Raw genomic sequence first — 26328 nt, forward strand, 5'->3', positions numbered from 1 at the left:
CAGAAATGCTAGCCAAAGAGTTTTGTACTTTCCACAAAAACGAAGTGACTGAGCTAGGAATCATTTTTTCAGCTATGGTGATGGATTTCTGTTAAGTCATCACAGCACTCACTTAATACTTATTTTAGCCAAGAGACAGTCATGGGGGTTTTGTAGGGAAAAAAGATAGCCTCACACAGAGGAGAATCAAGGTGACTAAACCTTAGCCTTGCCTGTTTATGATGCTCAACCAAACCAACCAGCCATCTGGATGTTTGTTAAATACAGTTGTCACGCAGCTGTGTCCACTGTGAAGAGAAAAACTAAGACACAGCTGCACAGTTCATACTCAGCACCAGCTGAACCAAGAGCAGCATTCAGTGACCACCAGGGAGGGTGACAAGACAGGGGGTAAGGTGTGTAAGTAGGTGAGTGCTTGTCTGGAAGGCTTGCTTTATAACTAGGAGCGTTTAGTAGAGCCTAAACCAAGAAATGCAGAGAAAAAAAACAGGGTCAAATCTTCATGATGTTAGATTTGGCAATGATTTCTTGGATATGATACCAAAACACAGGCAATAAAAGAAAAACCTGAAGTCTATAAAAATGAAAAACTTCTGTGCATCAAAGGACATCACTGACTAAGTGAAAAGGCAGCCGTAGGACCACAGAATGTATTTGTAAGGCACGTATTTGAAAAGGGGTTAATATCCAAAATAAACAACTCTTACAACTCAACAACAAATAATAAATTTCTTTTTAAAGGGAAAAAGACTGGAATAGTTGATTCTCCAAAATTATACAAATGGCCATAAATACCTGAAAATATACTCAATACCACTAATTAATAGGGAGATACAGATGAAAACCACAAGGAGATGCCACCTCATACCTACTAGGATGGCTTCTATTAAAAAAAAGAAAAGAGAAGAGGGAATTAAGGGTTGGGACAGACGTGCATACACTGAAATCTATGTGCACTATCGGCAATAAGAGTCTGGCAGTTTTTCTACAAGTTAAACACAAATGATGGTATGATCCAGCAATTCCACCTCTCGGCATAGATCTGAAAGAACTGAAAGCAAGGACTGAAGCAGGTACTTGTACACCCACGTTCACAGCAGCATTATTCGTAACAGCCAAGAAGTGGAAATAACACAGCTAATTCAGCAATGCATGAACGAATGTGATGCACGAATACAGACGACTCTACTTCAGCATTAAAGAGGAAGGAAATACTGCAACAGGCTGTAACAGGCAGACTAAGGGTATGCTAAGTAAAATAAAGCAGTCACAGAAAGATCAATACTGTACCATTCCACTTTGTTTTATGTAAAGGGGTCTAATTCAGAGATAGAAAGGAGAGTAGAAGTTAGAAGGGGCTACCGGTGTCTGTGGGAAAGGGGAATGGGTTCCTCTCTAGTGGGTGCCAAATTTCAGTCTGGGATGATGAAAATATCTGGAAAGAGTGGAGATGGTCACACAACATTGTAAATGTACTCAATCCCACCGAATCAGTGTACTTCAAAATGATTCAAATGGTAAATTTCATGTCATGTATACCTTACCACAGAAAAAGAATTAGTGAGTGCTCCAGCAATTCAATTATAATGCAGAAAATGCTACATTCCAATTGCACTGCGAAACTAAGCTTTAACCTGAGGGTTTTTCAAATTAAAAGGTTATTAATTCAGGTTATTAATTCAGGCTCTACCATGGACCCCAGGGCCCAGGAAAATTTCCTAGCACCGTGCAGCAGTGGGAAGATGTCAGGTCTCAATTCAGTCTTTAATAATATACTTCAAAAGGCAAACGGTTCTCATTTCTAAAATGAAATTATTTAGCACACAATAGTTAGCTGACAGATTTTATGACTTCAAATGAGCATCAGGGATACACACAGCTAGCCTGACCACCTGGCTGATCATGTGCAAACAGTCATGGTGTCACACCCAACAAGCACAGGATATTTTGGTGGCAGGTGACAAGCTCCATGGCTGGCCCGGGTGGGTGGCTGCTCTGCACTGTGCCCACTGCTCCTCACTGTGAGTAGTTTTTGCCTGGAAACAAGCAGCAAATCACCAATGATGTAAATAAAATTTCAGGCACCCACATACATGGTCCAACTTTGTGGCTTTTTACTTACCAAAAGAGAAATTCTACAACTGGATACCGGTCATTTAAAAAGATAGCACTACTTTTTAAAAATCTGGTAATGGGGAAAAAATAAGAACCAAGATACATCATGTACAGGTACAAGCACCCAATGATAAATGTAAACATATTGTATACCTAAAATGTACCAATAAAAGAATTTAAGCAAAAAAAAAAAAATCCTGTAATCTACAACTGCCATTCACATCATACTAAGAAGAGGAGGTCAAGCACTAACCAAGGACCATGGGTATGTGAGAATGTGCAGTGCTCTGTAGCAAGCGTGCTGATTCCTGCTTACCTTCAGCTGGGTTTCTGTTGGGGTAGGAGCCAAAAAGGGCGGCTGCCCCACCAGCATCTCAAAGAGAATCACGCCAACACTCCACCAGTCACAGAGCTGGGTGTACCCTGAAAGACAGAACTCATTCAGTCCCAGTGCAGGCAGAGTCTCCTCAAAGGTGAAGCCAATGAGATCCTGAACACACAGACTGACTGTGACTTGTGTTAGCAGAAGGATTGCGAACAACAGAAATGAGGGTGAAATTCAGGCTGGCAGGGGCTCCTGTGGACCACTAACGCTCATGAGGGCTGTGGCCGCTTTTGTTGTCTTATTTTCAATCACTAGTCTGTGCTACAGGATATTTTTATAAGAAAAGTTCCTTTAATTTAAAAAGAGGACTGCTCTTGTTAGTAACAATACTTGTTACCAACCAGAACTGATCACACACAAATTAAAATAACAGAAACCAAAAACCATACAATGTCGTGACAGCAAAGGTCAGGTGAGACCCAGAGAAGGTTTCTGGGGAGGCATCCAGAAGAAGTCAAAGAATATGGGGGTGCGTGGAGGGGGCCACCCTGGCAAAGACACCGGACAGTTCACTGCAGTTCACTCTGAGGTCTCTGTGTGGGGAGGAGCCATATGCTCCTCACAGAGGCCTGGGCTGGGGGTCAGGGACAACCCTAGGACACCAAAGGGCAGGGTCATGTAGTTTCCCCCACGTGCCAGTCATGCCAGAAGAGTCTCAATGTCATCCAACCCTTGCTAAGTGGGAACTGGGCTGTGAAGAGGTCTGCCCGTGGGGTGACCGCTAGACACTTCTGCTGCCCTCTGCTCCCCTTGGTCCCGCCCATTCTGCCCCTGGCACTGCAGGCTGGCTCTGCTGTAAATGCTGTGCAGGGGAAGGCAGGACACGAAAGGCCTTCCCTGGCCACCGAGGTAGTGTTCTCGGGCTCTCAAGGCATCACTGCTGCACACATGGCACCATGTGGTTCAGAAACCCGCCTGGGGTCACCACAGCCAACAGAGAAAACCTCCACTTGGACTGGGCCTGGCTGGCTTCAAAGACTTCAGACATCCAAATACGGAAGAGGCTGCCCATGTTGCAACGTATCACAAAGGACAAGATCAACAGCCTACTGCTGCCAGGGGCCACGCAGAGGGGGATCTCGCTCATTCTGACCCACATGTCATATTTGAGACTGAACAGAGCATCCATCCAGCAGACACTTCCTGAGGACTAATGACTTTAAGCGCACCACTGTCTGCAAGTCTTACTTCCCAGGAGTTTGAGGAACAGTAGATAGAACTGGGGGAAAATGGTATTTGTGTGCTAGACATGGTATAATTCATGGAGTTAAGCTAGCACTGGAAAATGTGGTTTTGTTTAGGGAGAATGAATATGGCTGGCCTTGTGATCCTAGTGCTGTTTCCATCATGTAACTTGGTAGAAGCCAGTTCCAAAGCCACTCCCTTATGTCCTGTGTAGAAAGCTCATGCCCTGTACACACCTCCAGAGAAGGGGTAGTTGGAAACCTGCCTAATGGTTCGTGAAGTAAAGGCATTTCCACAATAGAGATAGAGGCTTGTTTGCTAGGGAGACTATGCAGCTCTCAGTCTTAGACACAAAAACACGAAGGGAGTATTTAGCCTCTTGGAAAGCCAGAGCTGAGGAGACTCCTAGACACCCCACTGCCAGCTGTGGTGGGACCACACCGAGGGCGTACCTTTGCGCAAGAGCACCTCGGGGGCGATGTAATTTGGGGTCCCAACCAGGGAGTGTGCCAAGCACCGATGGTGCTGTTTCCGGGCTCTCTGCTCCAGGGTCTTCAGCCTGTCCCCACAGCGACAGTTAGACACATCATCCCAGAGGTCGCTGGGCTCCATGCTGTCCTGTCGGACATGGTTCCCTTCACCTGGAAATCAGGGGTGGTGAGGGAAGAGAACAAAAAGAAAGTGGATTTTCACTACGCATCCATGTAACAAATCCATAGCTTAAGACAGAAGTAACTCCAACTGGCTGTTGGTACACAAGACAACTGCTGCTCCTGGGCTCTGAGACACATGCTGTGGAGCAACGGCTGGCACCACAGCAGACAGACAGGCTGGAGAGACCTTGGGAACATCATTCCCAGCTCTTCTCAGGTTGGTGGCAAAAGGCTAACACTTATCTAGCAAGACATATTTTATAGTAAGAGTGGAAAACCTAAGAGGATTCAAAAAATATGAACAAAAGTGATTTCAATTCCAGAAAATGCAAAGGTTAGTGTTCAATTTAAGAAAACAAAAACAAACAAACAAACAAAAACCCAAAACTGGGCTGTGGTATTAAAATAGCTATTTCAGGCATCTCAGCCCTAAGTAAGACAATTACCAGTTGTCTCTGACCTCTCCAAATAGCAGAACTACAGAAAATGGAATTAAACTGTACAATAGACAGATTCAGGATATCTTTGAGAGAGGACTCTCTGCAAGGCTCTGAGACTTATTTTTTGAGCCAGAGACTTGCTATGTTGCCCAAACTAGCCCTGAACTTCTGAGTTCAAGCCCTCAGTCTCCCAAGTAGCTGGGACTACAGGTACATGCCACTGCACTCAGATTTGAGACTTTCTTCTTTCTTTTTTTTCTTTGGTACTGGGGATTGAACTCGGGTCCTTGAGCTTGCACAGCAGGCGGCAAAACCAATGAGCTTAATCCCCGGCCCGAGACTTTCATTTTTTATGGCTTGTTTTACTAGGGCAGAACAGTGACTCTCTACAAAGGCCTTGCAATAGCCTATTGTTTGAAATGTAATAAAACTTAATTCCACTAACTTAAAAAAGAAAAATCCCACACATATCATCATCTTCCTCTAGGGAAGGAAGAGTTTCAACCAAAGTATACAATACTGGAGAGACGGATGGCTTTTTAATAAGTAGGAGCCACCAGGAAGAGGAACAGTTGTCTTGTACAACTGGGCTATGTCCAGATGTGAAAGTGAACACAGTGGGCCTAAGATAATACCTTTCTGGTAGTATTTGGAATTGTGAGTCCATCTAAATCCCGTGCAGAGACCAAAATCTGTCAGTTTGATGTGACCATCTAGATCTATCAAAATGTTGTCAGGCTTGATGTCTCGGTGAATGAAGCCCATCTTGTGGACACTCTCGATGGCCAAAGTCAACTCTGCGATGTAGAACCGGGCCAAGTGCTCAGGGAAGACCTCCATCCGGATCAGCAGGCTCATCATGTCCCCCCCAGGGATGTAGTCCATCACAAAATACAGGCTGTCTTTGTCTTGGAAGGAGTAGTACAGTTTGACCACCCACTCGTTGTCTGCCTCGGCCAGGATGTCCCTCTCGGCCTTGACATGGGCCACTTGGTTCCGGTCCAGCACATCTTTCTTCCTCAGGGTCTTCATGGCATACAGGGCATGTGTGTCCACCTTACAGGCCAAGCACACTTCTCCAAAGGCACCGATCCCCAGAGTTTTGATTTTCACAAACATGGACTTGTCCATCTTGGCCCTCTTGAGCCTGTTGTAATTAGACTCTTTCTGGTAGAGGATCTTCCTCATCTGCTCCTGCTCGGCCTCACAGAGTCCTGCCTGCAGACAAAGGAAACCAGAGAAGTCACTAGAGAGATCCCAGGGATGTAAGTGACTGGGGCAAGGGATGCTCTAGACTTGACAGGACACTGAATACAGAGTTCAGAAGAAGGCTTTAATATACTACCAGCAAGGTAATAATCATTCTTGTTTTTTATATCTACATACTGAGGCAGATCAGGAATCGAAAGGTCAGACAAGATAGCATTGTTTTTCTAGGTGACTTTAGGATCTAAAAACTAAACTTCTGTTAATAAAAATCTACAGGAAGGGGGACCACAACATTCTGGAAGTCCAAGAGAAGTCTAGTATTTTACTAGCTCAGGGAAAATGGAAACACAAAAAAACAAGTTAATGCATATGGGACAAAAGGAAGTAGTAACACAGATTTAATTTGTAGAATTTGGAATGACTGGCTTGGTGTGATTTAACTTTACTGTTACATTTCAATTTGAATTTCATTAGTAATTACCTTCCTTAGCACTCTGGTGTAATTAACATTTTTAGAACATTATTTACTAGAAAGACTTTCCTTTTAAAAACCCCAATTTCAGCTTCTAAAACCTGTCATTGTTTCTACTCTTTCAAAATACTTATTATATTATTGGTAAGTAAACCTTGATGAAACTTGTTGAAAATTAAAGATACACTATAAAGACCAACTTGCTAACTATGGCCACATTTATACACTGCTATCAGGGTCTCCTAAGATCAGGGGAGGGGGAAGAAGAAAAGAGGTCACCACACGTGTGACTTCACATTGCTGGCCCCATCCCCAGCTAGGGGTCTGTGAGCGGGTTTGTGATAGAGGTGAGGGCTGGTGGTGCAAACAGAGCTGCCTGGCCTGCTTTCTGTCCCCAGGGGAGGGCAGAACCAGGAATAGGAAGGAAGAACAGCACACAGAGAAATCACCTTGATCCATCAAAATGTACAATAGATAATATGAAATAGGAAGATGAGGTCCAAAGGGGAAGGGGAAGTGGGAGGGGAAGGGGAAGGGGAAAGGAAAGAAGGGAAAGGAATAAATACGAGAAAAGGAAAAAATGGAAACAAAGTCTTTGTAAGTAGGGAGGGGTGGAGGGGGTGAAGGGAGGGCAGAGAAATGGGGAAAAAATAAGAACCAAGATACATCATGTACAGGTACAAATTAGAAATTACCTTGGCCATTTCCTGTTCCAGCTGCAGCCTCCGGTTGACCTTCTGCTGGTAGGTTTTGATGACGTTTTCCACGTGCTGCTCCATGAAGAACTTGAAGGCATATGGGGAATAGCTCTTGATGCGAGATTCTCTCTTCTCTTCGTCTCTGTTGTTTTTGCGAACGGGCACTGGAGAGGTCTGGATCTGCTTCTTATCCTTGCCAGCCTTGTCGCCCTTGTCCACCTTGCGGCTCTTGTCACTCCGGTCAGCCACGGGTTCGGCAGCTGGGCCCCCGCGGAGGCTCTGCTCCACGCCCGCGCACAGGCTATCGAGGTCGAACTGCTCAGACTTGCTGTGCAGCAGCAGGTGCTTCGGGTAGGGAGGTGGCGGGCACCTGTCCCGTGGATAGGCGCCAGCCAGGCTGTGCACGGGCTCATCAGCGGCAGTGGGGACCTCGGCAGGGGTGGGCGCAGGCACCCAGGCGGGGTGCGAGGGCCCCACAGCCGTCTGCGGCTCGGGCCGTAGCACACGCACGCTCTTTACCGGATGCAGGATGTGCGCAGCGGTGACTGCTGTGACCGTGTTGGGTGCAGGCAGGGCAGGAAGCGCGGGCGCGGGGTCGGCCGGCGGCCCGCTGAAAGAGTTGGTCCTACTGGGCGCAGGGCCGCCGGGCCGGAAGGCCCCGTGTGCGCGAGGCGGCGGCTCGGGGCCCGCGTTCTGCAGTGAGTCGCGGCGGGCCAGCACTGCGGGCCAGGGCTCGTACAGCTCGGCGTGCAGGCCGCCACGCGAGGGCGCCAGCAGGCCCTGCGGGGGGTCGCCAGGGAAGCCTGCGCCGCGGGCACCCATGGTGTGCAGCGGGTGTGCCTGTGGCTTGTGCAGCTGGTGTGGTGGCGGGTACAGCCCCGCTGGGCCTGGGAAGGCGAGGCCAGTGGTCGGGGGGCCCCCCGGAGCCTGGAAGGACGGGCTGCGCTGCACGCCGTAGCCCCGCGGTTCCCCAGGCCCGGGCAGGCGCATGCGGCCATAGTGCGCCCCCGGGAAGCGCGCACCCGCCGCTGCCTCAGGGCCAAAGGCCTGGGGCACGCTGTGCGGGGACCCGGGGAACAGGAAGTCTACGTAGGGCCCCGGCACCTCCTCCAGGGCCGCGGAGCCGTCTGCACAGAAGCCTACGCCCTCGTAGGCTACTCCAGGCAGCGGGTGGAAAGATGGGAAGCCTTCACGTGCGCCCTCGAAGCTCGGCCGCCGGGTCACCGTGACTGGGGTAGGCACAAGGCCCTTGCCTGCAGCCAACACAGGAAGACGGGTCAGTGCATGAAACGCCGGCGCTGGCACCCTCAGGTCGGTCCCTACTAACGGTCCCCGCTAGTGCTGTCCCTGGGGCTGGGCTACGCACAGGGTCGTCAAGGGAGGGCCCCGACAGGTGTCCAACTTAGGGCCCAGTCCCCGTAGTGTTGGGAGTCTCACATCCCAGAGGACACACCTAAAACCTGCCTCCTGCCACGCTGGGGAGCCATCTGGACAGAATGTTTTCAGACCGAAAACAGCTGAGTCATCTGGGACACCTGCGTTTACTGTTCCCAAAGTCCTTCGTCTTTTCCCTAACAAGGGCAGAATCATAGTCATTGTCCAGATGTCCACTTTGGTTTCAATAAAGACAAAAAAACCCAGAAAAAACTTATTTTGCAAAATAAGTGAAAGCAAACAACGTATATACAACAACAAAAACCACATAAACCCCTCAAATATCTAGATGGATTTCTGCCGCTGTTTCCTGACTTTTCCATGTTGAAAATCTCTCCTCATTTAAAATCGACGCCTGGGAGGGAGGACAAAGACGCTTTTCATTTCCTTACTCCAGCCCCCTGCTTGATTTGGCAGCACACTGTAGTCCCAAGGCTGTGCCTTGCCATCCACAGCAACACCCCCAACCCCAATATCTGGCAAAGCGAGGGCCCAGCAGCCACAGCGTGGACGACAAGCCACAACCACACAACCGCTGAGAAGATGAATCGATGCATTGAGGCACCGAAACAAAGGCAACCGGGAGGTAAATCGTTACAGAGCCAGGGCCTGTGTTTCACTTTTGGCACCATGGTCTAAGACATGGGTGGCTGAATAGGGACCGGTTAAGGAAAAGTCCTCTCAAAAGGGAAAGAGAACTGTGTGTCCCCTAAACAGCAGAGATACAAGTCACAAAAGCCTGTGAAACTGTCTCACATATCACATCAAGTGGGTTTTAGCTCTTCCATAAAATGGGAAAAACTCCTTTTGGAAATCATAATGAATTCTTTATCACACCCCAGGGACCTCAAGAACCTAAAGCACAACCCACCCATTTCCTCCTGCCCCTGAAGCCAGTGGGGTACAGTGGGTAACTCTGTCCCTTCCAGGGGACCCTGGGGGAGCCCAACACACTGCCTACAGCTGTTAGTCCTGACAGCTGCTCTCAGAGGCAGTGGTGTGAGAAGCAAAGGTGGGTTTTAGAGCGTAGGCCCCAAGCCTCCCTTTTCGGATTCCTCCCCAGGACCAAGGCAAAGTGAAAACATTTTTAGTCTCACTTTGGTGAATTCATCTTTTCATCTTTCACAGAACAAAATAAGCACACACACCTCTTAAGTTTCATGATCTGCTCCCTGTGTCCCCACTGTGGGCCTGACTCTCACGGGGCCAGCTCAGCTTTCCTGTCAATGGGAGGAGGGCTGTGTGGAAAGATTATCTCCTGACCAGGGCAGGCTGAGCCTCTTCCTGCAACTGCTCTGTGTTCTCAGATCACAGATCTTTTCTCACCGCACTGCGGCCTGTTGTCAGGGCTCACCTGGGGAAGTCTGCTTGATGACACGCACAATCTGCTCGTTCCTCGGGTCCAGGTAGCCCATCTTGCTTATGAACTCCAGGGCAGCCTCGATGCTCCTGCTGCCAGTCTGCTTCAGCGCTCTGCCAGCCATCTCCTAGAGGGGAAGCATGGAAATTTGAGTGTGTCAGAGCCACCAGTGACCTCTGTCCCCACTCCATGTCTGGCCATGCTGTAACATTCTGCCACTCTGGGACTGCCAGGGCCCTGCACGGTGTTGCAGATGACTCTCAGAAGGCACACAGGTGAGCTGAGCACGGTGGTACACAACTGTAATCCCAGCACTCTGGAGGCTGAGGCAGGAGGATCACAAGTTTGAGTCTAGCTTGGGCAACTTAGTGAAACCCTGTCTCAAAATACAAAAAGGCTGGAGATGTAGCTCACTGCAAAGACCCTGGCTTCAGTTACCCAGTACTGAAAAAAAAATGCACACAGGCGGCCAAGGTCCTGTAGGTGACGACAAAAGCCAAGCACACAGCACTGCACAGACTGGAGCCCATGTCGAGAACGTACGGAAATGTGACGGTGGGCTTATGTGTCGACTTGACTGGCTTGGGAGCTGCCCAGGGGCTCAGTAAAGCTCCCTTCCGTGTGTCCAGGAAGCTCATGGGGTCATGGCTTGGGCTGTGTATCTGGTCCCGGGCCTCTTCCTCTCCAGGGCTGTTCCTCTGTCCTGCTTCCTGGATGCCATGACTAAGCAGTTTTGTCTGGCCGAACCCTCCCACCATGATATTCCTGCCTTGGAGCCAGCTGACCAGAGAAAAAACCTCTGAAATCAGGAGCCTAAGTAACCTTTCCTCCTTAAAGTTATGGAGGGGCCGGGGATTTAGCTCAGTGGTTTCGCCACCTGCTGCACAAATGCAAGGACCCGAGTTTGATCCCCGGCACAAATAAATAAATAATAAAGTTATGGATATCCGGTACTTTGTCTCAACTGACCAATACATTCTGAAACAAACTTATAAGTTCTCCCAAAAAACTTTTGCGATTAGACTAGTAAATCCAGGATGAACCTAAAATCAGAACGAGTTTAGCTGCAGAAGGAACTGTGGAAATCAGGGAACCTGCATGAATCCCGGGTCACCCCCAGGGTAACTCTGGGACCAGGTGATGTATCTTGGAGAGGAAGGTATGAGGGCTGAAGAGTCATTTAGGCAATGTTTACTGAATGCCTACTGTTTTGTTTTTTGGTACTGGGGGACTGAACTCAGGACCTTGCACTTGCAAGGCAGGCTCGGTGCCACTGAGCTAAATCCCCAGCCCTGAATGCCTACTGTTTATAGGGTGCCATGTGGGTTATGGTAGTAGGGCCTTGCCCTTAGGTGAAAGCTAAGAGAGGAAAGAAAAGACAGGCATCACAGAGGCCTCGGAGCCCTATCAGCACAGGACAAATCCCTTAATACTGCTTGTGGGATGAGCAGGAGATAGACACCACATGGCCACCACGGAAGAAGTACAGGTGGAGTGGATGACAGAGGCAGTGGCTCCCTCCCATCCAAGGGGAGATGGGGTATCACAGCTGGTCCTTCAAGGACAGATGGGCTGGATGGCACCAGGGCACGAGGGACAGGGAGCCGAAGACCAAGGCCAGACTATCCTGGGTTTTACCTGTTTTCAAAGCCACAGGAGCTTTGAAGAAGGGAAAAGTGAGTCTGAAGATGCATCCTGGGGCCGCTGCAGGGTACAGAGCTTGAGGCACTCAGGGTCGGGAGGCTGAAGAAGCAGGAGGGGACTCTGAGACCAGGTAGCAGGAACAGAGAGGGTAAAGAGAGGGCAGTTCTCGGACCCAGAGGAAGCAGGCTGAGGCAGTGAAGGGCTTCAGTAGGTGTCCCGCAGCATGGTGAAGAGTGGCAGGCAAGTGGGGCGTGCAGAGAAGCCCAGCAGTCAGGAGGGAAGGGGCGCAGAGGCCACACTGAGCTGCTCGGGGCAGGCGGGTACTGTGGGAGCACCAAGCGCTCCGCTGAGAGCCGGCAGTACCTCCACCGCCCCCATCGTGCCTGTCACCTGTGTCCCTCTCAGCTGTCTGTGGCTCCCTTAGGACCAGGAGAATCTAGCAGGACAAGAAACTGCACATTACTCATAGCCACATCCACCCACACTGCACAGAGCCTAGAATGAATAAAACGCATGATATCTCTATGGTCATTTAACACTAAACCTAGCTTTCTGTTCCTGGGCAAATACCAGCTCAGTGGTGGGACATCACACACTGACTGTACTTGACTACATGCTCCTCAACATGGTGCGGGGGCCTGCCAGATGGCAGGGTGGGAGGGGACCAGGACAGAGCCCGAGACAGCGTGCTGCACTGGAGAGCAGAACATCAGCAACAGCTCAAGAGGCAGATTGTGAGATGGTAATGAAAACAAAGCTGGCTGGGCTGCTCGGCAGGCTGAGACAGGAGGATTGCCATGAGTTCAAGGCCAGCCTGCAGTACAAAGCAAGACCTGTCTCAAAAAAACAAAGAAATGAAAACAAAAAGAAGAGAGCTGGTCTGTCCAAAAGCACCTGGGTTAGCAAGAGGGGCACGTGGTGAGCGTCTGGAAGAGCCGTGGAGAGAATTCAGCAGAGCCTGGGGGTGCAACATCCCCCGCTCACCTGGAACAAAGGGTGCTGAGACTCCACCTTCCCACTTCACAGCTGTGCTATGCAGTATCACATCTGCCAGGACTCCACAGCTGGGCTGGGGGTGTAGCTCAGTGGTTCCGCCACGTGCCTCAACAGCACAAGGACCTGAGTTCGATCCCCGGTACCAAAAAAAAAAAAGACTCCACAGCTGGGAGGAAGGCGCACCCTTAAGACCAAATCTTAGCAGGATCATCCTGAGGAGACCCAAACTGCAAACAGCACTAAGTATTCAAGTGCTTTGAGGGAAACATGACTGCCAGCCCCATCTCCTCCAAGGTGAAGCACCAGCCCACGCTCATTACTATGTTATCAGTCAAGGAGGCGAAAACTCCAGGAGAAATCACGTGCCGTGCCGTGTGTGAAGCCCAACTCTCCCTGTTTACAGACCACCTACTGCCTCACACCTAGGAGCTTAGCTGAGAGAAACCAACACAAGGGGCCACAAGTGGAGACTTGTGCTCATAGGGCTGCTTCAAGTAGCAAAAGCAAACTGCAGTCATGAGCCAGCTTGTTTATAAATAAAACTTCAAATAATCCCAAGACCCTTGTTATGTGTCCATCACCCTCTGTAGCGAATATGTAGTTTCTACAAATCACCTCTCAGAAGATGCTACTGCATATGCCCATATGACTATGCTTTGCTGTGTGTGTGGTGCAGGGGATGGAACCCAGGGCCACATGCGTGTCAGGCAAGTGCTCTGTCACTGAGCCACACCCCAGCCCTTCTATATCTGTGTTTTAAGAGCTGAAGAGAACTGAGAATCTATTTCTAAGTTGATCCAGAAAACATACTTCAGGTTGAGTAGACAGTACGTACAAGGAGTATGATGGAGGGTCAGTCGTGGTGGTGCACACCTATAATCCCAGCACTTGTGAGGCTGAGGCAGGAAGACTGCTCCAAGTTCAAGGCCAGCCTGAACTACAGTGAGACCTTGTCTCAAAAAATAAATAAATAAAAAAAATAAAAAACAAAACAGAGGCACAGTGGAACCATGGGTCTCTCAAGGGAGGAGGCAAGGCTGAAGTCCAGTGGAAGAGCTTGGCTGCTTACCCTCCTTTCTTAAGAACACTTAGGAGACTGCTGCTGAAGAGTCCTGGTCCGGAACTGTGTGTGGTCATTCCAAAAGCAGGCAGATGGCACAGTGCTACAGAGCCAAGACGAGGGGTAGCACCCTGGCTTCACACCTCCCGTGTGCCTCCTAGCAGCTGGGCTACTTCAGCAAATCCTTTACCTACTGTGAGCATCTGTGACATGAGACTGACCAGGTTGCTCTGGGATTACAGGAGACAGTGGCACATTTCAGCACCATCTCAGGGAAGCGGTCACTTCACAGAAGTATCTTAGTTGTCTGGCAAAAGGTGATGACTTAATGCAGATTTGGTATTTAATATAGCTAATGCTTTATATTTTATTTACAGTTGTTCTACAAAGAAACGCAATGCATTCTTTTCACCAGGCCTCAACACACACCTCTAGTCTTTTCCAGTGACTTCAACTGCTGTATGTACTGACCTCTGCATGAGCCAAGACAGGCACACAACTGGGAAGCCCTCCCCTAACACAAGAAAGAGGAGGATGTATGTGCCAGCAACTAAAACAGAAGTGATCGGTGATGTGTGTTCCACAAATGAGTGAGTGACTGAATCAGACTCTGACCTGTGGTCAATAGAAAGAGGAGAGCTACTAGTAGGGAATGAAGCAGAACCTGGTCCCCTGGCAAGCTGCTTCTGCTGTGCAGGACATGGACACGAGGCACAAACCAGAGACACCTAATGTTCAGTCCACAACTTCTCTTAAATACTGCTTCGTACCCAGAAGGCACATCTGGGCCATTCTTCAGGTCAGCCTTTTCTACAAAGGTCCACAAAATGTCAACACTGTCCAGCTATGTGCTGCTCACCACTTACTACTAATAGAGTAATACAGTAGGCTAATGAGATTTTGATCACTTTATGTCATCTAGCAATGTATACCAACCAAGAGAATCCTACACACCACTAAATTCTCTGCCCACAACACTCCACGAAGCTTATTTTAGGATTGATTGCTTAACGCCTTTGGAAAGGGATGCTGGTCCATTAGGAGTTAGGCCACCATGTCCTAAGGCTGGCTTCTACACAGCAGGGCTGGAGCTGGGGCCATCCTCTCAGGCACCACATTTGGCACAAGCCCCCTCCAGTGCTCAAGCCTGCTTTGTCGTTGGCCACTCTACACCACCTACTGCCATGGTGCAGTGACTCAATATAGGCCAAACCAGACTCCTGACTTCTTCACTGTCCTCCCTTCTTACCTTGGGAGCATCCTGACTTTGAGGTTTCCCTCTCATCTCATGTGTAATCCAGAAGCATACTTAGCTTTGCCTAGGCTAGAGTGGTAGAAGATCCTAGATGCTTTGGAAGCAGAACTGATACCATTCCTCACTCCCCACACCCAATCCAGCAAAACCGGATATGGCACCAACTCCTTTGCCTCACAATTTGGGCCGTGGTCGTGACCAGATAATTGCCTGCTGTGCTCTTCTTACCTGGAGCCCTTATCTGCTTCCCTGTGACCTGTTCTTATAGGTTCTTATGAGCTGTTCCTGCAGGTTCACTCATTTCCAAAGAAAAATTCTTCATTAGACTCACTGCAGAAGGGGAGCCAGAAGGGCAGAATGCTGCTGTGCGCAGGACAGCACCAGAGGCCTGGCCACCCCACCTTCTATGAGCACCTCATGCACAGGTCTGCTGCACTCAGCTTAGGGTGCTAGCCTTGGCCCAGATAGCAGGCATGACTCCGCTCCTTTAAATCAGACCTCCTCAAGACTTCCTGCCTCATGGCCCAAGCAGAGATATGGGTTTTGAAGAGGGTGAGATAAACAGGTTTCCAACTACACTGGTTTCCTGCTGCTACTAACAGTAGCAGTAAAACTGCACTTTAGTTATGTAAAGCACGTATATGCACACGCATACATGCTCATACTCCCTGGATGTGCTAGGCATGGAACCCAGAGCCTCATGCACGCTAGGCCCACTACCACTGGGAGCTACTCCCTCAGCTGAGTGAGCTATTAAAAGCTGTTTTTGGCTGGGGATTTAGCTCAGTGGTTCCACCACCTGCCTCGCAAGCACAAGGTCCCAAGTTCGATCCCCAGTACCAGGAAAAAAAAAAAGCTGTTTTTAACATCTATATCTCAAGTGTCTTTCCCAAGAGATTTCTTTTACATTTTATTGACAAAGGGGTGATCTCTGGAAACTGGTTCAAGTCACAACGAAGCCTGGAACCTATGGGATTTGCCCACCTACTGGCTGAGGGGAGGGTGGCAGGCACAGAGGCAGTTTAGCAGAATGGCCTAGGCATGGGGCCTGTTGCCACTGCTCTCTTGCCACCGTGCCAGAACCTTGGAGCAGTGCTCTCACGTGTAGGGCCCCTGGCCAGCTGCAGAGATCTCCCTGGGATCACCTGGGCCCCTGATGTGGCCGATCACCAATTCCATGTCTTCCTTGCCCTGCCCACACCTCCTGCACCTGGGGTGTCCCCTAGGAAGCCTGCCCCACCAGCTCTGCTGCCCACAAGATGGGGTGGGGACCATCACCCAGGAGGCTGTCACTCTGGATGCCCACTAGGAAGGAGCCTCTGCTTTCCTGCCGATGCCACCCTTTCTCCACTGCATGTGTCCCCACCATGAGCAAGGCCTGCAGGGTCAGCTGTGGGAGGCACATCTGCTCCTACAATTGCACTAATTGTACAGTCTCCTAGGAGCTGGGCTTGTACTTTCTATGCATGAAACAGTTTTACAGACATCACTACGTGACAGAGTAATTTAAATTCAGTGACAAATTATTATGTATGAAGGAAGGAATTTCCTATGGAGATTCTCTCCCACCCCTTCCTGTTGAGGAAGCGTTTTCCAAATGTTACCACAGCCATGTCCCTGCATTTTAACATTCCAACATGAAGCTGGGCTGAAAACCTAGAAATGGAGTGCTCTGACTTGCCAGTTTCCCAGGGCCTCTTGTCTGTGTCTGCCCGTGCCTCGGCCTCTCTCACAGAACTTCAGGCTTCAGTTCACAGAAGACAGGAAGGGAGAGGGTGGCTGAGGTGGTGGGCTGCAGGGCAGTGGTGGCCTTGCTGTCATGGGGCCCAAAGCACTAGACTTCTTGACAAGAACAGAGAGGGAGAAGGGAGAAGAAAGAAGCAAGGAGCCCAGCATTTCGGGCTGGTGCTGCTCCCCAGGTTGGGGCAGGGGAAATAAAAGGAGGTCCGGTCAGTAGCAGAGGTCTCTACTCAGGTCCCCACTGTCCCTTGAGGGCTGGGCCTGCGCTTCATTCCCTGAAAGGGTTCCAGGGGCTCCTTGGAAGTAAAGTGCAACACAGTGTTTCGCTGCATCCTGCTGCTAGTTGTCAGGCCTTCATCACAAACACAGCCCCAGGCGGGGCGAGTGTGACTCACAGGTGCCCACTCTTCTCTGTACTTCCTGAAGAGAAGCAAGAGCCTCCACACAGGCTCTCGATAGCTGCTTTTGTGCGCGCGCGCGTGTGTGTGTGTGTGTGTGTGTGTGTGTGTGTGTGCGCTCAAGCTACGTCTGGCAAACAAAGTAAAGAAAAATGGAAGCAATCTTTGCACTTTCAACAGATGCACAGGGAAGAAAAATCAGTTATTACTTCACATCAGTGCAGGGAGCAGAAGTTTCAGCCCCTGACGGTGGCCTATAAGGCCCGCTGGGAAAGCCACCGCCCCTCATCTTAATGTGTTCTCCAGTGAATGCTGGAGGAGCAGAAACGCTTACTGCTTTGTCTTAGTTACTTTTCTTGTTGCTGAGACAAAATACCCAACACCTAAAGTTAAAGGAGGAAAGCTTTATTTCAGCTCAGTTTGTAGGTTTCTATCTATAGCTGGGTGGCGGCAAGGCAGAGGGGCATCACAGAGGAGAAACAGTCCATGGCAAGCAGGCAGGAGATAGCAAAGCAGCAAGAAGCAGTAGCAGCTTCTTTCTTTCCTCTTATAGTCTATCCAGGCTACTTGCCTTTTGGGTGGTGCCACCCACATGCAGGACGAAGCACCCTTAATCCCAGCATCCCACTCAATCCCCAAATCACAAATCTAGATTCAGCCACCTTCGAAACTCCCCACCTGTGACCACATGAGGATCTGGGGGAAATCTAAATGCAAGCCATAACACACTTCTAGGGAAAAATAAATTTTAAAAAGTAATTTACAGGTAGAGGATGAAGAAATTTGGCCTAAAACTAAACCAAGATGAAAAACTGTCAGCCTTGCCAGTGATCAAAAAACACTCATAAAATAAAATAGCATTTAATAACCGATGTTAACACCAAAATAAAATTAGTAATCATAAAATAAGTGGGTTGGCAAAACTCTTCACAACTATATATTTCTGATGACAGCAGAAACTATAAAATCACTTATTAAAAATTATTAAATTTTTATACCTTGATTTCATAAATTTTACTTCTTGAAGTTTATTCTCAGGCTAATTTAGAAGAATTACACTCAACCACTTACCAGTCCAATTATTTCAATATACAGGATGATCCAAAATTGCATATTTTTTGTTAATTTTTATAAGATAACAGGAAACATAAAATGACAATTCTATCAAATTTATTCAATACAAGAATCGACTGGTTGACATGATGCCTGCCTGAGCAGTGCTAGGGATCATCAGTACGTAAACAAACGCACTGGTGTCTGGGGTAAGCTGTCAAGTAGTTAATTATCTACGTCTTCATTACTTTCTTGTTGCTGGGACAACACGCCCAACACCCACAAAGGAGAAGTTGATTTAGGCTCCCAGTTCGTGGAGGTCTCAGCCCATAGTTGGCTGGCTCCAAGGCAGGGCGGTACTGCAGAGGGGCACCGCGGAGGAAACCATCCCATGGAAGGGCAGCCAGGGAGCAGCAGCCACTCCTTCTCTTTGTATTCCAGCCAGGCTTCAGGGAAACCTGAAAGTTCTTCAGGTCACAGTTGCGGCCAATGAGAGGGTTTGCTAAGACTTCACAAGTTAATCCCCAAGTTCCTTCCAACTCTAAAACTCCATGACCTCAAGAGATGTTTTCTAGGGCCAGGGATTTAGCTCGGTGGCACCACACCTGCCTTGCAAGCACAAGGTCCTGAGTTCAATCCCCGGTACCAAAAAATTTTAAAAAAGAGAGAGAGGTTTGCTGAAATAAGATTTGACTTTTGCAGCCACTGGTCTAGGTGGGCAGAGGTATGCAATCCATTCCATGGCAACGTCACACACTCTATTAGCTTTTATATCCCACACTCAGTTGCAGGGGTCCTGGGTCCTATGTTTCTATCCTTGCATCCCTGACTTTGCTAGTGTCCAAAACTAAGTGCCAGCCATTCCTCCACCCTCTGTGCACAGGCTGCAGCTTCGTGATTGGCCTGATTGACGAACGATGTGGAGGCGACCCTGCAGTCTTGGCTACCCCTCAGGAAGGCTGGGTGTTTCCATTCCCCTCCTTGGCTTTAATGGGCTGGAGAGCCCAGCAGGCTGAGCAGCTCCCTTGGCGCCACTGCAGGTCCAGCCACAGTGGAGAGCTCAGGAACGGCCACTGCCCAGTGGTGCTCAGCTAAGCATGGGCCAGAACAGTAAGCCACAGCTGTCTGTGAGCCACATAGGGTGGCTCACTACCCAACCAGCAGGAACTGATCCTTGACTTGACCTCTTCCTTTGCGGAGTATCATCTGGAAAATATATGCACCTGTTTATCTTCAATTTTGAGTGGTTTGAATTCCTAAGCTTTTGTCCAAATAAACTCAATTTGCTGTTAAGATCAGGAAGTTTTCTGAAAAGTTAAATTTACATTATTATTAACACAGACATTTAACAAAATGCTACGAAATACTTTACCAGAAAATACGATTATTATCCAAATATTGATTGCTGGTGTGATCAGTGAAATGTAAAACCCTAAACCTGATTTTGTGCCACTATATTCTATTAGGTCTGATCTCAATAATAAAACACCTACTTTACATTTGTCAAAATGTGACTGCATGTATATTCAGCAATAAGTTCTCCCTGTTTATATGGTCTTCTGTCTTTACAAACCTTAAACAAATATTTGATTGGGTAAGTATTTGACTACAAAATTATTACTATTACGGGTATATAATATATGTGACATATATATTTGGTTTTTTCTTTTTTGAGAAAGGGTCTCACTATGTAGTTCAAGCTGGCCTTAAACTCACTGCGTAGCCCAGGTTGGCCTTGAACTAGCAGCAATCCTCCCAGTTGCCGAGATTTCACCTGGCTATTATTATATTTTTAAAGAGCTTTTGTTATTAAAGGTTTGCTAAACTCTTAGGGATAGCTATTATTATCAGGTCTACCACACTCTAGGAGGCTGAGACAGGAAGCTCTCAATTTTAAGTCCATCCAGGGCAACTTAGCAAGACCCTGTCTTAAAAAAAAAGAAGAGAAAAGAAAAAGACTGATGTAGCACAGTGCAAAGGCTCAGGATTCAATTCCCAGAAGGACAGAGAGGCAAGTGAGAGGAGGAGGAGGAGGAGGAGAAGGAGGAGGAGGAGGAGGAGGAGAGGTGGGAGGAGGAAGAAAGAAAGCCAGGAATAGTAGCACATGCCTGTAATCCTGGCACTCAGAAGGCTGGAGCAAGAGGATTGCCATGAGTTCAAGGCCAGCCTGGACTATGTAGCAAGATCGTGTTTAAAAAAAAAAAGCCAATAGAATATACAATAGACTATAACACATAAAAGCACTTCTTAAAAAATGCTTCCAGAAAGGGTGGGAGAATCAACCTTAACAGTATAAACCCCATTCATTTCAGCGTTCTGTAAAGCATCAGCCTTGGGCACTGATGAGCACCGTGTGCCTGAGTGTTTGCACATGCGTGGAGGTCCTGGGCAGAGGAGACAAGTGGTGACTCTTGCTCCAGTCCTGCCCAATAGCCTGCCCAGCTTCTCAGGGGGCCCCTTGTGCTCTCACATCCCCAGGAAAGCCTATGCCCACTCGAGACTGCACAAAAGCTTGGCCAGGCAGGATTCCTTCCCCTCCAAAGCCTATCCTGCCAAGGCATGACAGCAGGTAAGGAGGACATCAGGCACAACTCACCAACACATGAGCCGACACCCTAAATCTGCCTGGCCCTCACCATGCCTCACTTACACAAGAAACAATCTCTACTTCCCAAGAAAATGAAAGTGAAGAAGGAGATCAGGTGTGACTAGGCCCGCGTCACCACACAGAGCCTGAGCCAGCCTGTGTTGTGAGTGCGTGGGGGAAGCCAGAGGCCTGGGCAGACATCAAAGGAGAGGTGCACCGCAGACGGAAACAAGTCAGTCCCTCGGATGGGAAAATCCTAGGAACCACCTGCCAGCTACATATGGGTCCATGTTTTCCTGACACAAAAGAAAATCTACCACCTAATCAGGGAGGCAGTGCTTGAAAAAGGAGCTGAAGCATGTCTGGAAGGCCAAGTGTGTGGCAGCCAGGAATGGACAGCATAGCCTGAGAGAGCAAACCCTGACTGGACCTGGCGTGTCTCAACAGGTGCAGAGAAGCCAGAGCAGCCTCCTGGTGCCGCCTGCTGGCCAGGGCTTCAGATCCGCCTCAGGCGGAAGTCGGGAAGGCCTTGCCTGATGAGCGCTCATCTGTAAACTCTGCTCTGAATTCCCAAGGCAGCCCTTGACCCTGATGAAGATAGATACTATAGAAAGGTAAGACAAAGGCCATCTGGCCACTTGTCCCCCAGCACTCAAAGATCAGTGTGAGAGAGCAGAATTAGGAAAGGAATTAATTGCAGTTTTAATTCACACTCTTGCTGGGGACTTTACCTTGACAGGTCTTCATAAAGGAAAAGATCTGTTCTGACCATGAGGCTGGGGAGAGAAAACTCATAGCAAGAAGAGTGTTGGATGGTAGCCTGAGAGAGAGGCAGGGAGGTCGCTGATTAGTAAGAGGAGAAAGAAAACTGTGCCTGTGACAGGCTCCAAGTTCCTGAAGGTGGCCACTTCCCAGGACTGTCTGTAGGCCCGCCATCCCCATCCCTGAGAAGAGGATGGCAGGCTGACCCCTATGGCAGGATCATCTCACCACCTAAGTTCCTTGTTACAGTGAGACTGCGTTTGGAAAGGACAGCCTTGTACTATCCCTGGGTACTGAGTGAGCAAGAAAACAAGCTGTGGAGTTGTCAGAGCCAAAGCACAGTCCGTCCTAATGTGCCTCTGGAAGAACAGACTTCTCCCGTGTAGGCCACCAGCCAAGCCTGGCTCCTGGATTTCAGTCGGCTGAGCATGTGGGAAGAGAAGACTAGCTGCTCTTCACTTCCAGACAAATGCTGCCTGCTACCCTCTCTACCAGAAGATCTACTTGGAAACAGCACACAGGCCTACACACCCAGACCCTCTGCTTCTCTGACCTTCAGAAACCTGCCACCTGCTCCTTTGCCTTCCAGTTGGTTTTATTTAACTGACTGCAATCATTGACAGGGTCTTGCTGTTGCCTTGAATGCCTGGGCTCAAGAATCCTCTCACTATAGCTTCCCAAGTAGCTTGCACTACAGGTATGTGCCACTGCACCCAGCTCCTTCGCTTTTCAATGAGAAGCTATTTTTGTTGGTCTGGTGCTCGGCAGCCTTCTGTGCTCTGGTGTCTCTTGTTGTTGGGGACAGTCAGCCCATGAATGCCAAGAGCAGGGGTGCTTGGTGCATATTGCACAGAGCTCGCTTCCCTATAGTTATTTCAAAATGTTATCAAGTAAACTGGAAAACCCAGAAAGCAGGAGGTTCATCCAAGAATGAAGACAGTAATCTGCTAATTTCCATTGTGTAATTTGGTGGAATGTACAAATGTTTTGTGACATATGGTGGTGAAATTTGAGATTCCCTGGCCACATGGTTAAATTTCTACATATTTTTCTGAAAAAGCTATAGTATGAATTTGTAACTTTGACATAGATACATACTGGGAGTTTAACTTTCTTTTTTTTCTTTCTTTCTCCCTCCTTTTTTTTTGAAATGGGGTCTCACTATGTTGACCAGGCTGGTTTCAAACCCCTGAGCTCAAATGATTCTCCCATCTCAGCCTTCTGAGGAGTTTAACTTCTTTTTTTGGTACCAGGGATTGAACTTGGGACTTTGCGCTTGACAGGCCGGCAGCGGAACCACTGAGCTAAATCCCTGGCAGGAGTTTAACTTTTTAATTCATATTTCCAAAGGCTCAGAATCTCTGCAACAGCTTTCACTTTTCATCATTTTCTTTAAGGCTTTAAGGTTTGTAAGAAGCTGGAATTTCTTATACTCTCTGATGCTGACATGAAATCTTAGAGGATACACCTTGCTGGTAGACCATGTCCTAGACAAACAAAGGCCAGGCCACCTTGGCCTGCACAGTCATACCCAGCCAGGGACAGAGTTGGCATGTGGGTATGAGAGACAGAGAGATAGAGACACATGGAAAAATGGATAGGTGGGTTTCCGAAACAAGGGGCCTGCAACTGATATAATTCCCTATCTGGGGAACAAGTCTAAAAGGTGCCTCCCTCTGAAATTACAGAAAGGATCATGCACAGTGACTCCATCTCCAGCACTGTCCATGTCGGTGAATGTAGCAACAGACTCCATGCCTCCTATCCTCCCAATCTAATCATCTCACAAAGCTTCTTGACTGAGAAGAGGATCATTAGTAATGAGGATGCAGTGACAGAAATGCCTGGAAATGTGAACACTGCCACCAACCCCATATGGTGGACTCAGCTGTGAATTTACTAATTGATTGAGACAGGGTCTCGCTGCGTAGTTCAGGCTGCCCTTGAACTCACCATGTAGGCCAGGCAGGCCTCAAACTTGTGGCAATCATACTGCCTCAACCTCCCGAGTGCTGGGATTATAGGAATGCACCACCATGCCTGGCTCAGCAGTGAATTTTAGATCTTTGTATTTTTCTTCTGTCTTCTGAAATGAGTTTGTAGTGCTCCTCATTTAGGAAATAAAGCCTTAGAGATGCCATCGATACACACACACATACACGCATACCTTGTTGATGCCTCAACCCAGGTGCTGGCTCTCTTAGCTGGGCCACTCCTTGGTGGCAACCCCTTACCCGCTCACATGGATATCTGCAGCATCTGGTTGGCCATGGGGGCCACACATGGGGTGCCTTTTTGGAAATGCATCACAGAAATAGTCTAACAGCGCAAAGGCTCTGCTTCCATGGCTTCCTGTGCCCGAGGTGGTCACCACTCCTGCTCCTGCTTTCACTCTCCCAGAGATTCGGCCCAAACCTGACCCTCCCACGACACTCTCCAGTGTGCTTCTGAAACCCAGCCAAACAGCTGCCCTCTCAGTGTTTCACACACCAGACCTCTGCCCATACTACCCTCGCGCTGACATTACCACATGGCACTTCTAGGGTTAGACTCTACCTGCCCCTAATAGACTGGGGAAACATTGACTGCCAGCCTCCTCCTCTGTCCTTCCTTCAAGACATACATTCCTGTCGGCCCACCATACGCACAGCCTAGTGGACGGCAGTGAATAAAACTGAGGAACATACATTTTAGTAGGATAAGTAACAAAAATATAAATATATAGGATGCCAGATGCCAGGTGTTGAGGAGACAAAACCCAAATGTGGGTGTTAGAGGGGGGTTTACTACTTAATAAAGGATCAAGATTATCTGAAGAAGGCCCTTCTAACATGGGGACATCAGAGACCTGAAGATTTTCACAGAAGTGGGGGCAGCCGTTGCAAAGACCTCGAGATGGGTACGAGTGTATTCAAGGAGTATGGAGTTCGGTGTGGCTAGAACAGAGCAGGCCACAGGGTAGAGCCTGAGTGGAGTGGGGCTAGTTTGAGGCTACTCTGTGACAGCAGGAAAAATGTATTCTGTATGGAAACGGTGCACATGCACGTAACTGACTCAGCACTGGTGACATGATGCACACTTCTATTTCGCTCTACCTCACAGTTCCAAAATGCCAGTAATGGGCGGGGGATCTAGCTCAGTAGTTCTGCTGCCTGCCTTGAAAGCTCAAGGACCCGAGTTTGAACCCCAGTACCAAGAAAAAAAAAAAACAAAAGAAAATGAGAACATCACAAGATGCTGGTAATGACCCTTATGCTGATCACTCACTGTTGACAAACCATGAACTCATCATATAAGCCACAACAGGACTCTGATTGTCACCCAAGTGAGACAGAACCTCGGGAGGGTTTCCTGCACAAGCTCTGACTTTTGTTTTTAGAAGGATCACCCTGGGGCTGCTCTTGGAGAATATGTATGTGAACAGACAGTGCACTGGCAGAGATACATGGTGACTGCTGTGTGCCCGCTGCCAGGCACTGACCACAACACCCCTGAGGCTGCCCCAGGACTCCAGCTGGGGCTCTCAGGAGGGTCCTCCCAGTTCCCGAGGGCCTTTCTGACTGCTCCTGCTGCTCCAGACTATCGAACTGAACTCTCTTCCATGGTGAGGCCACCCCTGTGGGTGGTGCTGGGAGAAACTTAAGACTGAGGCAAAATCGGAACAGAAAGTGTACACATGGTCTGTAACCCTCATCAGACCTTGAAGATATGCATATTCACATTTTACCAAAGCCAGGAAACTGGGGATCTGAATAAGTAATCATTTCCCAAGTTTTACACAGCCAGTGGTAAAGTCTGAATTCAAACACAAACAGTCAGAAGAAGTCCAATGTCATTAATCATTTTTTAAAATGAGGGGTATTTCATACCCTTTAGCGTAAGATTCAAAATACCTGACATGAACAAATTCTGGCAAGGACAGACACATCCTGCAGTGATTGACTGAGGAAAAAAGGGTGAACTGATCCAGTCCCAGAGGGAACACTGTGACAATATGCATGAAATTAAAGATGCTCATCTGCAACCTGAAACTCCACTTCTGCCCACTAGTGAGCTCCACACAGTAGTAGGAGACAGGCAGCAGAATGTGCCTTTTGCAATGGAAAGCTAGAAATGCTCGAAATACACATCAACAGGATAGTGCAAAGATGGGGTCATTAGACAGTGTGACACAGTGCACCAATCAAAATGAATCACAGCCTCATCTAGCTGCATGGATAAAGTACAAAACATAATCAATAAAAAAAGTAAGTTGCAAAACCATACTGTATAGATTTAAAAAGAAAAAACTGGAACACTACTTCAGATTGGCTAGCATGTCTCTGCAGGAAAAGTGCAGATCATGGGTGTGATGCAGGAATCGACTGAGGACAGCAGCTACCTGGGGTGGGGGCAGGGAGGCTGTGGGACAGCACAGGCTCCCTGGCACATGCCACAGAGCACTGCTCTTAAAAGTCTCTGAAACAAATGTGGAAAATGGTGTATTATTCTCTGCTCTTGCAAATGGTTGAAATATAACACATCACCCTCAATCATCACCAGATGCACCCAAGAGTGAACAAGGGTGCAGGTTGCTTGTCCCGGGCCCTGCTTTCTTCACAGTATTGCTCCCTGTCCTGTCAGCTCTTGGTTAAGAAGCAGAGCTTTCAGCCACTGTGCTGGACAAGCAGGAACTGCTTAGTAAGTGAACCTGCACAGGCTCGGCTCCCCTGCCAGAGAGCTTCTGAGAGGCAGCAGGACCTGGGGGACTCTGCTCAGTGCTTGCTGTGGTACATCTCCTACACCTCCCTCTCTCCTGCCCCTTCTGCTCTCAGAAGCTGTGCACAAACTGTGCTTGCAAATTCCTTCTAGTTCTCTGTCAAACCATCGCCCTCAAATGGTA

The 26328-nt window shown here is 48.6% G+C and overlaps 1 protein-coding gene across 2 annotated transcripts in view; it reads right to left on the reverse strand.

The window, feature by feature from the left end:
• The window catches only part of Lats2 (large tumor suppressor kinase 2), a 68117-nt gene that overhangs the window by 2618 nt on the left and 39171 nt on the right, over positions 1-26328 (reverse strand). Inside the window, exons 1-6 of one of the 2 annotated variants that reach the window (XM_004854867.4) lie at positions 11590-12186; positions 9946-10078; positions 7155-8410; positions 5414-5996; positions 4138-4326; positions 2432-2538 (exon numbers count right to left, since the gene is read on the reverse strand). In XM_004854867.4, the coding sequence (XP_004854924.1) occupies positions 2432-2538; positions 4138-4326; positions 5414-5996; positions 7155-8410; positions 9946-10075 (2265 nt within the window). In that variant the 5' untranslated portion in view covers positions 10076-10078; positions 11590-12186. Of the gene's footprint in view, positions 1-2431; positions 2539-4137; positions 4327-5413; positions 5997-7154; positions 8411-9945; positions 10079-11589; positions 12187-26328 lie in introns of those variants that run through there. The other variant, XM_004854865.4, reaches the window with a different exon arrangement.

The sequence above is a fragment of the Heterocephalus glaber genome, unplaced genomic scaffold, assembly GCF_053883595.1.
Source record: "Heterocephalus glaber isolate CG9 unplaced genomic scaffold, H.glaber_assembly_v1.0 deba00001719, whole genome shotgun sequence".
Lineage (NCBI taxonomy): Eukaryota > Metazoa > Chordata > Mammalia > Rodentia > Bathyergidae > Heterocephalus > Heterocephalus glaber.